This window comes from Panthera uncia (genome assembly GCF_023721935.1).
Source record: "Panthera uncia isolate 11264 chromosome B3 unlocalized genomic scaffold, Puncia_PCG_1.0 HiC_scaffold_1, whole genome shotgun sequence".
Lineage (NCBI taxonomy): Eukaryota > Metazoa > Chordata > Mammalia > Carnivora > Felidae > Panthera > Panthera uncia.
The window spans coordinates 36,013,017-36,030,250 of record NW_026057582.1 but is presented as its reverse complement, the minus strand read 5'-3'; the positions used below and the strand labels follow the sequence as shown (position 1 = coordinate 36,030,250).

The following is a 17,234-nucleotide window of genomic DNA, read 5'->3' as shown; positions in this document are numbered from 1 at the left end:
AAATGTGTGGAGTTTCTTCCCCAAGTCTCTGGAAAGCAATGATTCAATTCAATTCAATTCAATTCAATTCAATTCAATTCTAACATTAACTAGCAGGAGTTAGCACAGACCATGCAGGTTAAAGGCTCACTCCAACAAGACCGCCCTCCCCCCCCCCGCCCCCCACTTCAGATGCTAATCACAAATTCTGGCCCTCCTGTACTTCTGACAGACTGGCTATCAATCAGGGGTTCCCACGACCCCTTCCTCAGGGTTAATGATTTACTAGAATGGCTTGCAGAAGTCAGGAAAGCACTTTACTATTACTGGTTTGTTATAAAGGATGCAACTCCTTTGGATCCGTCCATAAGAGATGCATAGACCGAGGTAAGGGCGAAGAGCCTCCAAGCCCTCTCTGAGTGTGCCGCTCTCCCAGCACCAACTCCAGACTCTCCAGACCTCATCGATTAGGGTTTTTTATGGTGGTCCCATTATGCAGGCACGATTGATTAAATCGCTGGCCATTGATGATTAACTCAATCTCTAGCACCTGGCCCCACCCTAGGGGGTTGGGAAATGGGGCTGGAAGTTCACTTGATTGGTTCCTCGGGCAACCAGCCCCGCCCCCCATCGAGAATCTATCTGGGGGAGCCCCCCACAAGTCACTTATTAGCATAAGCTCAGGTAAAGTTGAAAAGGGCTTGTTATGAATAACAAAACGCACTCCTTTACTCCTATCCCAGAAATCCCAAGGGCCTTAGAAACTGCTCAGGAACCAGGGCTGAAGACGAACTGTATCTCTTAAATCACAGTATCCTAAGGGCTGTGCACACGCCCCCGTGTCATTTGGGACCTCATGTCTTTTAGAATGATTCCAGTCCAATGGTAACAAGCGAAACAGACATTTGGAAGTTTACTCAAAAATCACGTGTGGTTGTTAACCATTGCTCAGTGTTGGTAGAGGGAATTTACTCTCCCTCAGTCTTCATGGAGAACCCATCCAAGTGTAGCTCTATATTCTCTGACTAGGTCTAGATAAAACCGGATGGCACTGTACTTCAAACCCCACCTTTGTCTGAATGGCATTGTTCTCTAACTTTCTGCCTCTGGATTTGTTCTCTGCCGAGGGTAAAGAAAAGGAAAACAGTGACACATCACGGAGTCATTCAAAATTGTAATCATTCTTCAGTGCGGTGACTCAACCTATTAACACAGATAATGCTACTGAACAGTTACTGTAAAAACAAAACAAACCCCCCAAAAGCCACAGTAAAGTCAAGAAGTATTTTTCCACTGGATCTTTGGGAGACTTTCCCAAACAAATGAGTTTCTCCTTTATAATTAGTGCAGGAGAACGTAGATCAGATTTTGTTTCTAGGCCACAACCAATAGACTATTTGTTCAGGTTTCTTTTATCTTTTAAAGCCCACATTCTTTGCAGGGAACTGGAACCCTCCCTTTTGAAAGAAGTTGAGCTCTGCTGGGCTGTCTAATTACATGAAAGCAGACACTTTTGCTTCAAGCGTAGGGCTTTTAGTGGCCTTGAATCATTGTGATGATAATGTAGGAAGAAGCAGAAATGGCAACAAGTTAATAACAACAACAACAAAAAAAACTTCTTTGAAACTTTTTTGCTACTTGTGGCTTTCTAGATCAAGACTGCAAGTGAGATACAGTCAGATCCTAGAGGTATTTTAGAAGTAGGAGATGTTGTAATGTCTTGTTAGGACAATGGTTTGACACCATGAAGAGATATCAAGTTTAATTCTTACAAACTAGAAAGCATCATCTGACCAAGCAGAGTATCTCTCCGGCTTAATCGGCTTGTATCAGTAGTGAGGCTTTGTCATGCAAAGTGTGCTCATTTAAATCATAAGGATGTGCTGGGAAGCTGCTTTTACTTTGAGAGTTACACTTTTTCCCTGTCCTGTGAGTATTTGAAACTCTCTTGATATTTTTAGGAGCTTCAAAGCATTTTTAAGAAAGGGAAGCTGACTTTTGAGAATATTATGGAAAAACTGCGAATCAAGTATTCTGAAATGTATACCCTAGTCCCTGCAGAGATTGAATCCCAGGTGGAAGAATGCAGAAAAGCATTAGAAGACATAGACGAGAAGGTAATAATAATGTTTGTACTAGTGTTATTATTTACGAGTTGAAGAGATATAAAGAAAAGACGACGTAATGTCACATTTTCATTTGCCCTGATTTCAACTATGACTGTTTTTATAGGGTTTAGATAAGTGATAATTTTGTGTATTGAATACTGAGGTGAAATTGCTCTAAATAAGTGACAGATAACAAAATTAGACAATGTGTTTATTTTTAGTTGTCAGGATGTTTAGTTTTTCTTCTCTTGCATTTAAAAATAGACTTGTCCGTTAGCTTTTACTTGGCCTTTTTTTTTTTTTTTTTTAAACGGAGAATCACTTTAAAATTTTGGACATGAATAATACTTTGCTGTAAAATGTATTCCCTCCCTGTGAGTGTTTTAAAATTGCTACCAAGGGCACTTAGAATAGGAATTTCACAACTCACCAGGAATAGCATCTAAGACACGGTGTCCTTACAAAACACATCTGAGCAAATCTTCATCCCCGAATGGGTGAATCTGAAAGTTAGAAGAACAAGTGGGAAATGTTTCCTAGTACTGGAGACCCAAGACGTTAGCAAGACAGATTTATTAGATCCTAGAAAGGCAGCCTACATCCATCCAGCAGAACAAAATTCTGTTTGGTCTGGCATCCACAGAAAGATTTTTGTGTTCTTTTTTGAAACCTGGAGTACCCCTAACTTAATAAAATAGATATCAAGCACATACACAGGAAATCACATTTCAAACCAGTTAACTTCTTTGGCGGTTTTCTTAGGAAAAATCTGACCCGTGAAAAAACATACATACTCCTAATATACATTTATGACAAATTTTGTTGATTTAACACAGAAGAAAATGAGATACTTCCATGAGATACCTTCTCAAGAATCAAGCAGTATTGATTTTCTTTTAAGAAAATACTGAGTGTTTTGAGAGCAACTAAATTTGTTTCTGTGAATACTTCATGTGAAAATCTTTTCTTCTTTTCATGCGAAAATCCCCAACAAAATAAATGATCAGAATCACTCTTAAATCTAAGGTTGAGAGTTTCAGCTGTAACTTGTATATTTGTAACAGATTGCAACTGATTTTGCTTGTGTGAAGCATCCAGGCAGACTCAGAACCATACTGTATAATTTGAAGGACTGCTTACTTTTCCTAAATCTTGGTCTCTCCTAACGTACCGAAGTTATATGCCTTTTGGCCAAGAGAATAACTGTCCCGAATATCAGAAAAATTGTTACATAGCAATAAATAGCTATTACAGCAGTTTAAAAACTAACATAGGATTATTTTTTTCCCCTAAAAATCTCAACTGCATTATGGTCTGTGGAATAAAAACATCTTACAAGAGTATCAACATCCTGAAATGTGAAAAAGAGCCTGGGACTCCAGAGTGACTTGGGGCTTCTCAGGACAAGTTCATGTTCTCCCCTGATGTGTAACCATAAGCAAGTCATTTAACCTGTGTTTAGTTTCTCTCTGTGTACCGTCTGCATTGGAAGGTTTTAGTCGTAATAGTTATACAGATATAGTTGTTTTTGAAAGGGTTAAAGGATTATACAGAAGCGTAAAGTATTATTTGGTTATTTAGTGGCTGCTGGGAGAAAGCCTTATCAACAACATGGCCTAAAACAAACAAACAAACCAAAAAAAAACAACCAAAAAACCGAGAACAGGAACTAATCAGGTATTTGAAAAATGACACATTCCACATTCATTTGTTATCTTTCCTAGCCCAAGTTATTTTCTTAAGAAAATCGTTCAGATAAAAAAGTTACACTGTTCAGCTACTAGATTTCAGATTGCTGTGAAAACATACACTATAAACATTCACGCAGAGAAAAACTGAGCTTTGTGCCTCCTCCAGAAATAGTGAGTTTTAGAGGGTTATTTCACCCAAATGAATATTATGGTGAGAATTACATTATTTTTAAGTCAGCTTGAGAATAAGCTGGGTTTTATTGAGAACAGTTCTCTGCAGAGGTCTTTGTCATAAAATGAGAGACTGTATAATAAATTATTTACCTCCCTTGGATTTTTTCATATCATTTGCTCCATTGGGCTCTGTCTTAGATAGTACACTCAGTAGCTTTGCCCAACTCAGCACAGACCTGTAGTACAATCTGTAGATTACAACACATTCTTGTTGATTGATTTCCTTCTCCTTTTTTTAGATTGGACTTAAAAGGTCAGGTCAGCACAGGTCCTACTTCCTAGTCTGCTAGTCTACCCTCTCATTAATTTATTAGCTAATAATGGTTTGGGATGCCCCCCCCCCCCCCAGCCTTTACAGGATTTTTGTAACTAAAATCACTTAACAAAGTACCTATCTCTTCTATCACCTGGACCTGTGAATAGAGTATGGAGCGCATCTGTAAGCCAAACGTATCTTTCTCTCGTTATAACAGATTAGCAGTGAAGTTTTGAAAAGTTCACCATCATATACAATGAGTAGAAAAATAGACGAGATTAACAAAGGGCTTCACAATGTGGAGAAGATGTTGCAGCAGAAAAGCAAAAATATCGAGAAAGCTCAGGAAATTCAAAAGGTAATATCCGTCCTTTACTTTCCTTCAGCATTTAGCATTCCTCCTGCTCCTCAGTCATCAGGGTGTGCTCTTTGGATGAATCTGAAGCACAGAGATGCTCACCCAGAGCCTATAGGGCCCCCTTACTGCGTGTCACCTGCAGAGGGTTAGTAGAGAAGATTGCGTTTAAGAATTGTTCTCAGTTTTTCCATGGTGGGAATATGCCTGAACCCCTGAGAGCCTGTGATTGTGAACTAGCCTTTTCACAAGTAAAGGAGAGTAAGGACCTTATCCTGGAAAGACTGATATAAGAAACATTATAAATATTATTATTTTTTTTTTTAAAGCTAGCACGTTTCTATGAGCAATTCTCAGAGTTTTTGTTTTCTAATGTGAATTAACATGGGGAATATGATATGGAGTATTTCTGAAACTTATTTGATTAAAAAATATATTTCAATAGGATTTGAGTGGAATTAACAACTTTTCTTTAGACTACAAATCGAAGCAGGAAAATAGAAATCCCAAATTTATTTGCCCTGTAAAATATCTTGGGAAATAAAGTCTTAGGTAAAACTGTACATAAGCGTGATTTTCTACCACTTAATTCCCCGAGTAAACTCCTGCATGTGGAAAAGCATTCTTATTCTAATCTATGTTTTAAGGAATTATTCTAATATGAATGGAGACTTTTAAAAATAGGTCAAAATATGGCTCACCTTTGGACAAAATCTTGACCCTTAATAAGTAGAGGAAGCTAAGTTAACCAGTCTACTTTTCCCATTTCTAAAAGTTGGGTTCTTAAGCAAATATTAAGTACAAATTAAATATTTTACCTTTGAGAATTCCATTGACAATACAAGGTCAGGCTTGAATCCAATCTATTTGCTAGAATTTTCTGCCACTGCATTAATCCTAAACCAAAACAGATATTTTCTGTTAGCTTTGTTTTTACACTTAGTAAAAATCGTCTTCTTGGGGGACCTGTATGACTCAGTCGGTTGAGCGTCCAACTCTGATTTCCGTTCAGGTCATGATCCCAGGGAAGTGGGATTGAGCCCCATGTCGGGCTCCACACTGAGTGTGGAGCCTGCTCGAGATTCTCTCTCTCTCCCTGTGCTCCCCTCCCTCAATCGCACACACTCACTCTCTCTAAAATAAAATTTTAAAAAATTGTCTTCTAGATTAAATACACACACACACAGGCGCGCGTGAGGATGCGTGTGTGTGTGTGTGTGTGTGTGTCTGTCTGTGTGTGTGATTAACTGAAGCCCCTTTTAAACATAATGTTACCTCATCACTCTTAAAGACTAAGGTTATATTGACCTTGTTCGGTGTCATTTGTCTCCGGAAATGTCTAGGTCTTTCTGCTCCCTTACAGCCAATTCTGTTCGTGAAACAAATATAGGTAGACCAAGAGACCTCAGAAATGGTGTTTTCCAATTTAGGTCACAAGTCGTTTGGGGGCATAAGTGAATAAGTGTGCCTGTGATGTTGTTTTGGTAGCACTTACAGGTGCAAATACAGTGCAAAGTCTAGGAATTAACACAATGAACCAGGACCTCTGCGTTCAAAGTGACTCATGATTTTCCTTCTCCAGAAAATGTGGGACGAGCTAGATCTCTGGCATTCCAAGCTAAATGAGCTGGATTCTGAAGTGCAGGACATTGTTGAACAGGATCCAGGACAGGCTCAAGAATGGATGGATAACTTGATGATTCCTTTCCAGCAGTATCAGCAAGTGTCGCAGAGAGCAGAGTCTAGAACCTCACAGTTAAATAAGGTATGACAGTAACACGTGATAACTACGCTTAGCTTGTATTGAAAGGGCTTTAAAACAAAACTAAAATATATATTCTGAGGCAGCCATTTTCCCTTGAATTGCCAGTTTCGGGTTCTGAAGCTAGAGCCAGATGATAGGGTCAGGTGGGCGCCGGGAGGACAGATTTAACTGCTGTAATCAGCAGGAAGTCTGGGCAAGCAGAAGCAGGTGTCCAAAAGTCGGACCGCAGCAGGAGTCCAGGAGAGCATTGGGTTTCCCAATAGGCAATGGGCATTTCCAACAAACAACCTCAAGAGTCCCTGCAGGGAGCCAGCAACAAGAAAGAATGTCATTCAGGAACAAGACACTTTCTCCCTCCCTTCCAAATAGGGGTCGTGGTGGGTGAGTTGTACATGTAATCCAGCAAGAACGAGGCAGGAGCCTAGTGCCAGAGGAACTGGGATATACTAAGACAAGGCCCTGCATGGGAAGACAAAATACGAATCCAGTTTTCAGAATGAAGCATAAAATGGGAACCAGACTAGTTGCAAGGCTAACTGAGAACTGTTCCTGAGACCCATAGCATTAGGGTACAACTTCTTAAATCCTTTCTACCTATGGTCGGGGTTAGTCTTAAAAGTTAGAAATGTGAAAACCTGGAGGGGGTGGGCGAGTTGCCCCAGCCACAGGGAGTGGAACCCTGCAGGGCCTGATTTACGGTAACAAATTCTCCATTGAAGAATCACTTGACTCAAGTGGAACGAGTCAGACTATTTGCTCGTGCCTTTCTTTCACAGGCCATACTTAAGATGGAGGCATATCATGACCTTTTGAAGAGTACTGAGGCTTGGACAGAAAATACCAGCCGTTTGCTGGCTAATCCTGCTGACTATGACTCTTCAAAGATGCTGAGTCAGCACGCTAGCACCCTTCAGGTAAGGGTTCTTTCATTTCTTCCTGCGTCTGGAAGCTACACAATGACGAGTGGTATAGCTCCCCTTCGCGGTGCTGCCCCCCTGTTCTCCTGAAGAACAACCTTATCTTCAGTCATGCCAAGTGGCAGAAGGAAGGTTGGGACAGTGGCAGGCTTTAGACAGGGATTTTGGAGGCCAGGGTCTAGTTCTTTCTGTCCTGATAACTCCTATATGACTTTTCGGGTAATTTATTGTTTTCCTCCATGGGCCTCGGTTTCCCCCCATCTGTGAAGTGAGGGTGTTGCAGTGAATAGGGATGGTTTTGGTCAATAGAATTCTAAGAAGCCTCCCAATATTCCTGCCCCCGGTGTACACAACCTATATAACCCCCTCTCCTTGAGTGTGGGCAGGAATATGAGAGTATGTGATGAGATAGCCACTCTATTAACTAGGTTATAGTATATGGCTAAGGTAATGGGATAGTCAATCCCATGAATACATGATTGATCATGTTTATATGATTATAAGACTCCCTAATAGCAGACTAGAGAGATTCTCCAGCTGGCTTGATGAGGTGAGCTGTGATATTAGGAGAGGCCCGTGGGGCTAGGACCCTTGGGCAGCCTTTAGAAGCAGAGAGTGACCCCCCAGCCAACAGCCAGCAGGAAAACTGGCTGAATTCTCCCAACAACCTAAATGAACTTGGAAGAGAAACTGTGCTCCAGATGGCACCTTAATAGCAGGCTTGTGATGGCCTTGTAATAGCCAAGGACCTTCCTAAGCTATGCCTGTATTCTGGAGCCATGAAAACTACGAGATAATCAATTTGTTTTATTTTAAGCTGCGAAGTTTGTGGTCATTAGTTGCACAGCATTAGAAAACGAGTCCGTAGTTCCTTCTAGTTCAAGCATGCCATGTTGCCAAATGCCCTGTCCATTTTGGTGCCTGATGTCTCCATGCTAGCTTACAAAGACAAAACAAATGAGAGTATTTTCCTACCCAGGGCCATGACTGCAAGAGATCTTCCAGATGCCAAGTATTGGCTTAAGTTTTATTGCGAAGGCATATTTTCTTGTCTCATATTATTTAAACCGCAAGAAGGAATCTTCTTAGGAAAAGGTTTATTCTACAACAGTTCTTCGAGTAATCAGACCTCAGCGTTGATCCAGCTCCTTTATATCTTTAGAATAGCACAGTGTATTCCCAAGTAGACAGCTTCCTTTATACCTCCCAGATGTTTGAGATTTGTTGGCACATTTCCCCCCATGGTAACAGTTGTAACGATGCTGCCTTTCACCCATTTGTTTCTTTTCTTCCCCTTGCCTGTGATTTCTGCCCCCAGCTCTCGGGTTGGCTTTCCACATCCCTATAGCCTGTCCTTTATTTTATTTTATTAATGAAATTTCTTTGCTTATAAAATGTTTTATTTATTTATTTATTTTGAGAGAGAGGCAGAGGAGAGGGAGAGAGAATCCCAAGCATACTCTATGCTGTCAACGTACAGCCCAGTGTGGGGCTCAGTCTCACAAACCATGAGATCATGACCTGAGCTGAGATCAAGAGTTGGACGCTTAACCAACTGAGCCACCCGGGCACCCCTGTCCTCTTTGATTTAAAAAAATTTTTTTTTAATGTTTATTCATTTTTGAGAGATAGAATGAGCAGGGGAGGGGCAGAGAGAGAGGGAGACACAGAATCCGAAGCAGGCTCCAGGCTCTGAGCTGTCAGCACAGAGCCCGATGCGGGGCTCAAACCCACGGACCGCGAGATCATGACCTGAGCCAAAGCTGGATGCTTAACTGAGCCACCCAGGTGCCCCTGTCATCTTTTATTTTAAATTGCCTGTATTTTCCACCAGTTGCAAGGAGTTTGCAAAGACAGAAGAGAGGAATGATACTCTTTTCCTCAAATGCTTGTTATGAGTTTAAAACAAATTTACAAGAGTGAGTTCAGGCAAAAGCATCTCTAATTTTCCTGTCTTCTGCTGACCCAAATGTGATGTGTGAAAGAATCTCAGTCATGAGGACATTCTAATTTGCTGGCCTTAGTGTATGAACTAGAACTTAGTCTAACTCTACTTTCTGAGCTAGAGGAAGTAGGCACAAGAGAAGGCTGATTTACTGTAGAAGGTATCCTCATAAATCCTCCAATGGGAAGTAAGTCTCAAACAACTAGTCATATGTGAATATCCCATTTTGTCCCTATTTTGAAAATAGTTGTTCTACTTTTAAGATACCCTTTTCTACTTTTTTAGCATTACCAGGCATTGATATTTAAAAATGTCTCTTGAAGAAGTATCAAAACTCCCAACTAAGCTTCTACCTGGATTGTATTTGTAAAAATCTTTTTGTAACCCAAAGATGATTCCAGAAATACTGCTGTTGTAGTTAAGAATTATTGAAACATAAATTTTCTTTGTAAAAATAGACAAATTGTTTTTTTACTCAATTTCATTGAGGTATAATTTACATATAGTAAAATACACACATAATATATGCATATATATATTTTTTACTGTTTATTTTATTTTTGAGAGAGAGCGCAGGGGAGCAGTAGAGAGAGGGAGAGAGAGAGTCCCAAGCTGGCTCTGCAGTGTCTGCACAGAGCCTGATGCAGGGCTTGAACTCATGAACCCATAAGATCATGACCTGAGCTGAAATCAAGGGTCGGATGCTTAACCAACTGAGCCACCTAGGCGCCCCTATGTGTTTTTTAATAAGCTCTACACCCAACTGTGTAGAGCTGTGGGGCTTGAACTCATGACCCCACAGTCAAGAGTTGCGTGCTCTACTGGGGCACCTTGGTGGCTCAGGTTATGATCCCAGGGGCATGGGATCATGCCCTACCTTGGCCTTTGAATTGAATGTGGAGCCTGCTTAAGAATTCTCTCTCTCCCTTTGCCCCTCTGCCCTGCTTATATGTGCTCGCTCTCTCTCTCTCTCTCTCTCTCTAAAATAGAATAAAATAAGATTACATTTTACATGACATGACATTACATTACAAAGAGTTGCATGCTCTACCAACTGAGCCAGCCAGGTGCCCCCAGATATGTCTATTTTAAGTGTGCAACTGATGAGTTTTGATAAAGGGATACGATTGTGTAACAACCACCACTACCGTCAATATAAAGCACATCTCCATCACCTCAGAGTTTCCTCTTCCTCTTTCCACAATGTCCTGTAAAGAGAATCGTATAGTATACAGCCTTTTTTACCTGACTTACTTGGTGTAATGTTTTCAAGATTCATCCAGATTGTTAATGTTTATAGATCATTCTTTTGATTGTTGAGTAGTGTTCCATTTGTGGAAATATGCAACATGTTTATCCCTTCACCAGTTAATGGACATTGGCTTATTTCAAGTTTTGGACTATGCTAGGTTAGCAGCTTAAAACAACAGACATTTATTATCTCAGTTTCTGTGGGTCAGGAATTCAAGCGCGACTTAGCTGAGTGCCTCTGGCTCAAGGTCTCTTGTAAGAATGCAGTCACGCCTCGCTGTGGGTGAGGGAGAAGACAGGATGCACTTCCAAGGTCATTCACTTGGCTGTTGGCAGGCCTCAGAAGATCTACTTCTATATACAGACCTGTGGCCCTCCCCCACAAAACTGCCTCATGGCCTGGTAGCTGACTTTCCTCACCATGAACGATCTAAAAAAGAGAGCCCCCAAGACAGAAACAGTCTTTTTATAACCTAATCTTGGAAGTGACATCTCAGTAAGGAATCAGTAGAGCCAGTAGTAAATCAGCAAGTAAATTAGTAAGCCCAACCTACATTTCAAAGGAGTTGATTATAAGGGCCTGAGTATCAGGAGGTGGGGATCAGGGGGTCTTACAGGCTACTGTAAGCAGAGCTGTGAATGGTCATATGCAAATCTTTGTGTGGATGTATGTCTTCATTTCATTTCATTTGGTAGATGCCTAGGAGTATGATTTTGGCTTTTATGGTAGGTCTTTAAATGGATAAGAAATGGTCACATTGTTTTCCAAAATGGCTCAACTCCCATTTTTCAGTCCAACTGGCCATATGAGTTCTAATGGCTCCATATTCTCACCTGCACTTGATATCATCTTGTAAATTTTAGCCATTGCAGTGACGTGTAGTGGTATCTCATTGTGGTTTAAATGGCCTTTCTTGGGGCGCCTGGGTGGCTCAGTCGTTTAAGCGTCCGACTTCGGCTCAGGTCATGATTTCACGGTCCGTGAGTTCGAGCCCCGCGTCGGGCTCTGTGCTGACAGCTCAGAGCCTGGAGCCTGTTTCAGATTCTGTGTCTCCCTCTCTCTCTGACCCTCCCCTGTTCGTGCTCTGTCTCTCTCTGTCTCAAAAATAAATAAACGTTAAATAAATAAATAAATAAATAAATAAATGGCCTTTCTTTATGACTAATAATTTATTTATTTGAACATTTACTTATGTGTTTGTCATTTGTATGCTTCCTTTGTGAAATGTCTATTGAAGTTTTTAATTGGGTTGTCTTTCTATTATTGAATTGTAAGTATTATTTATAAAATGTTCTAAAAGCAGTCCTTTAACACATATATGATTTACACATATTCTCTCAGTCTGTGGCTTTTCATTCTTCCAATATTGTCTTTCAGAGAGCAAATGTTGGTAATTTGATGGAATCCAATTTTTAATATTTTTCTTTCATGGCTTATCCTTTTGTGTTGTATGTAAGAAATCTTTACCTAACCCAGGGCTACGATGGTTTCCTGTCTTTTCTTCAAGAAATTGTATAGTTTTAATTCTTTTTTATTTTTATTTTTTTAATGTTTATTTATTTTTGAGAGAGAGAGACAGAGTGTGAGCAGGGAGCAGGCAGAAAGAGAGAGGGAGACACAGAATCGGAAGCAGGCTTCAGGCTCTGAGTTGTCAGTGCAGAGCCCAACGTGGGGCTTGAACTCACAAATCGTGAGATCGTGACCTGAGCTGAAGTCGGTGGCTTAACTGACTGAGCCACCCAGGTGCCCCTGTATAGTTTTAATTCTTACTCTTAGGTCCTGAATCCATTTCAAGTTTGTTTTTGTACATTGTATGAAGGTTCACTTTTTTCTGTGGGAATATCTGAGTGTTCCCACACCATTTGGTGAAAAGACTCACCAATGAATTACTTTGGTGCCTTATTTAAAATCAGTTGCCATGTTGTAGACGTGGGTCTATTTCTAGACTCTCTGTTTCTTTCTGCTGATCTATGTGCCTGTTCTTTCACTGATGTGACCCAGTCTGGATTACTATAGCCATAGAGTAAGTCTTGAAATCAGGTAGCATAATTTCTACAACTAGTTCTTTTTCAAATTTCTTTTGACTAATCTGGGTCTTTTGCAATTCAGCGTAAGTTTTGGCATCAGCTTGTCAATATACAGAGGACTGTTGGAATTTTGAGTGGATTGCATTAAATCTGTAGATCAGTTTGGCGAGAACTGACATCTTAACCGTATTGACTGTTAACCGTATTGACTGTTCCAATCCAGCAACACGATAGATCTCTTTATTTTGGTCCTTTTTAATTTCTCTCAGTGGTGTTTCATAATCTTTAGTGTATAGGTCTTACATGTACATTGTTGAATTTATCCCTAAGTATTTTATATTTTTTGATGCTATTGTAAAATGGTATTGTTGGTTAAAAAAAACCAAAACGCATTGGTTTTAAATTTTGTTTTCCATAAAGTTTTCTCCTTCTAGGATTTCAAATAAGGACAACATAAAATTCTGAATAACCTAAAAAATTTTAGAGACCAGAATTCTAATTGAATTAAGTAAATGTTCTTTCTCATACCATATTATGTTTTATGGAATCACCTGAAGACTACGCTAGGTTAAACATTTCCAGTTGGTGGCTGAGATATCTTGAAATCTTAAGTTCGAAAGTTAGTTAATACATTATCATTGTTAAAAGAAGAAAGAAAAAAATTATAAGGAGGAATGTCTAAGAAACTGTAAAAATGGATGTTTTTCTCTTTCATTTGGTTTTATCAGATAGAGTCCCTTTGGTGTCAGGTTATTCAGGTCAACTCAAACCGTAGGGACGCCTCATGGAAGTCGGTGGCATCATGTGGTAAGGCCACGTGAGGACATCGACACCAGGACTGACAAGCCACAGGATTGCCTCTTCATTCCTAATCCTCACTTCGTGTACCTCTTTCTCTCGAATTCACATTCCCAAAGTTACAAGTCCAGCCAATTAGAGAGAGCCTGAATGGCTTTCTTGGCCCGGATTTCAGATGACAGAGGGATGGACCGCAGGTCAGGTGTTCCTGGTTCTTTTACTGATGGCTGGAGGAGCAGGGTTGCATGGTATATAATAGCTGCTGGGAGCCCACCAAAATGGGGTACACTCCAAAGTCACCCAATGCTGTTTACAATATAGTGTTTACTATTTTATTATGATTAAAGTGGGGTTTTTTTTTTGAGAGCAAGAGTGTGAGCAGGAGAAGGGCAGAGGGAGAGAGAGAGGGGTGGGGCAGAGAGAGACGAGAGAGAGAGAGAGAGAGAGAGAGAGAGAGAGAGAGAGATGAGAGAGAGAGAGAGAGAGAGAGACAGAATATCTCAAGCAGGCTCCATGCCCAGTGTGGAGCCTGATCTCACAACCTTGTGATCATGACCTGAGCCCAAATCAAGAGTCCGATGCTTAACTGACTGAACCACCCCCAGTGTCTTATTATGAAATGAAATGAATAGGAGTTTGAAATGCTGAGGCAGTTTTAAAATTCTCGGATTTAAAATTTTCTTACTAAGGTGCAATTGACACACATTATAAGAGTTTCAGATGTGCAGTGAAATGATTTGATATTTGCATGTATTGCAAAATGATCACCACAGTAAGTCTAGTTAATATGCCACACTATATACAGTTAGAAAATTTTCTCCAATTTCAATATTAATCAACCTCTTTTAGTATCTTGATGTTCTCTCTCTTTTTTCCTTGTTTTCCATTGTGCAGATGGCTTTGGAAGATTCGGAACAGAAACATAATCTTTTACATTCAGTGTTCATGGATCTAGAAGACTTGTCAATAATTTTTGAAACTGATGATTTAGCACAATCTGTACAAGAGTTAAGTCGTCAAGTGGCAGATTTACAACAAAAAATCATGGAGAGCCTTCCACAGATTCAACGGATGGCTGATGTAAGTTGACACTACAAAGATGTGATTTCTTATTTTTAATTTATATTTCATTTAGTAAATTAGAGTTATACCACTAATAAACTCTTAACTATATGAAGACATACTGATCTGGTACATATTTCACTTATGCTCTTATTTCTTGAATTGTATTTTACTTTAATTTTTTTAACTTTATTTATTTTGAGAGAGAGAGAGTGTGTGAGTGGGGCAGGGGCAGAGAAAGAGGGAGACAGAGAATCTCAAGCAGGCTCCACGCTGTCAGCACAGAGCCCGACTTAGGGCTTGAATTCACCAACAGTGAGATCAGGACCTGAGCCAAAACCAAGAGTTGGATGCTTAACTCACTGAGCCACCCAGGGGCCCCAATTTTACTTTAATTTGCAACTTTTATTTTGTAGTGCATATCCCCATTTTTGGTCCAGAAGTGGTCTATTTAAAGGAAAGTATCCTCATCAAATAAGCTCACCGTTTTCTCTTTGTCAGAGAGACGATAATAGTTGATATAAACACACAAATTAGCAAAGAGGGACTTGAACAGATAACCTCCCAAGTCTTCACTGACCAATAACAAATATTTGCTGAGGGGCTGCTGTATGGCAGCCACCAGATTTTGAAATAATTTTATTTATTTCAGCTTGAAACGTGTGAGGCATTTATTTAAGGATCAAGTCATATAGCAAAGGCAGGTACAATTAATTATTTACTTTTTGTTTCTGTTACATTGCCTATGCCACACTTGTGTAACTTCAGGATAATGATTGCTAAACATTCTTGGTTATTGAAGCTTATTCCAAGGTTTTTAAATGCTTCTATAACTTTTGATCGAAATTACCCTAAGAGATAGGGTTTATTTTCGTATACCCTTTTCAATATAAGATGCAAAAAATAATTTCAATATAATTTAACTTTTCTTTGTAACTTGAAGATATCACTAGGAAGTTGCTGTATTCATTACTTCATTTGCTTGTAAAGTTACGCTTATCTGATATTAGATGGCTCCAGACTGCTTTAATTTGAAACCTTCAGTCTATTTCGTTTTTACTTTTTAAGTTCTATTTATTTTTTGAGAGAGCGAGAGAGTGCATGTAGGTGCGTGCACCCAAGCAGGGGAGGGGCAGAGAGAGAGGGAGACAGACAATCCCTAACAGGCTCCTGGCTATCAACGCAGAGCCCATCGAGGAGGCTCGAACTCATAAATCATGAGATCGTGACCTGAGCTGAAATCAAGAGTTGGACCAACTGAACCACTGAGGTGCCCCTGAAACCCTCAGTCTATTCCCGTGTAGTTTCCTATCCCCTTCATTATGAGCTGTACCTTTTGGTTGTTACAGTGTGTCTGTATTTAGCTCTCTTTAAGTAAAGGTCTAAAAGGCCTTCTTACAGTGCAAGTGGATTTCAATATGTAGAGTTTGTAGCACGTACTCATGCATTTATGGTTTTGTATCACGTGTTCTTCCATATGTAGGTTTATTACACATGCTGCAGCCTTTTCACTGTTCTATGTTGTTGGCCAAGTCCTAGAGGTTGACACTGATGAGAGAATAACCACCAGACAAATGATCTGTGACTCTGCATGACAATAGTTCATTAGGGGATTGGCAAGAAAATCCTGTCAATTTTTCCAGCTTCTTTTGTGTTGGTTTTCCAAGGGTGACTTTGTCATTTTACTTGAAGTGGTAGAAATTTTTAAATTGTAGACCCACTTGTATTCAAGTGTTTAAACACATTCCAAAGATAAATCTAAAGAGTTCATAGATATTGAGAATTAAAAATTGAAGGGGCGCCTGGGTGGCTCAGCCGGTTGAGTGACTGACCGACTTCGGTTCAGGTCATGATCTCCATGGTTTGTGAGTTCGAGCCCCACGTCGGGCTCTGTGCTGACAGCTCAGAGCCTAGAGCCTGCTTCAGATTCTGTGTCTCCCTCTCTCTCTGCCCCTCCCCGACTCATGCTCTGTCTCAGAAATAAATAAACATTAAAAAAAAAAATTTTTTTTTTAATTGATTCATGGGTGCCTGGCTGGCTCAGTCAGAAATGTGTGCAACTCTTGATTTTGGGGTCATGAGTTTGAGCCCCACATTGACCATAGAGATTACTAAAAAAATAAACTTAATAAAATTTATTCAAATGCATAATACTTTTGTTCTCATAGTTTAAGAAATTGAAAGTTGGCCTTATGAGGAGTTTTAACTCAGCAAGGTATAAGCAGTGCTTTGTAGTGTGGTATGCTAATAAAGGAATGACTTTTTTATTGAAAGCAGTTAACATCTACATACACTTTGTTAGGCTTTTTTTTTTTTTTTAATTCTAATACAGTTAACATATAGTGTTATATTAGTTTCAGGTGTACAATATAGTGATTCAACAGTTCTGTACATTCCTCAGTGCTCATCACAATAAGTATACTCTAAATCTCTATCACATATTTCACCTATCCCTCTGCCCACCTTTTCTCTGGTAACCATCAGTTTGTTCTCTATACTTAAGAGGCTGTTTCTTGGTTTGTCTCTTTTTTTCCTTGTTCATTTGTTTTGTACCATACCTTGTTCATATGGTATTTTCTTTCTCTGACTGGCTGATTTCACTTGGCATTGTGTGATCCATCCATGTGGTTGCAAATGGCAAGTGTTCATTCTTTTTAATGGTTGAGTAATACTCCATTGTATATATACCACATCTTCTTTATGCATTCATCTATCCATGGGCACTTGGGTTGTTTCCATAATTTGGCTATTGTAAATAATGCTCCAATAAATATAGGAGTGCTATATCTTTTAAATTAGTGTTTTTGTAGGGGCGCCTGGGTGGCTCAGTCGGTTAAGCGTCCGA

At 39.8% G+C, this 17,234-nt stretch overlaps 1 protein-coding gene across 8 annotated transcripts in view; it reads left to right on the top strand.

Moving 5' to 3' along the window:
* The window catches only part of SYNE2 (spectrin repeat containing nuclear envelope protein 2), a 337,489-nt gene that overhangs the window by 200,238 nt on the left and 120,017 nt on the right, over positions 1 to 17,234 (top strand). For all 8 annotated transcript variants that reach the window (XM_049611445.1, XM_049611444.1, XM_049611443.1 and 5 more), the window contains 5 exons: positions 1,941 to 2,096; positions 4,486 to 4,626; positions 6,206 to 6,388; positions 7,165 to 7,302; positions 14,222 to 14,407. In XM_049611445.1, coding sequence (XP_049467402.1) covers positions 1,941 to 2,096; positions 4,486 to 4,626; positions 6,206 to 6,388; positions 7,165 to 7,302; positions 14,222 to 14,407 — 804 coding nt within the window. The remainder of the gene's footprint in view (positions 1 to 1,940; positions 2,097 to 4,485; positions 4,627 to 6,205; positions 6,389 to 7,164; positions 7,303 to 14,221; positions 14,408 to 17,234) is intronic.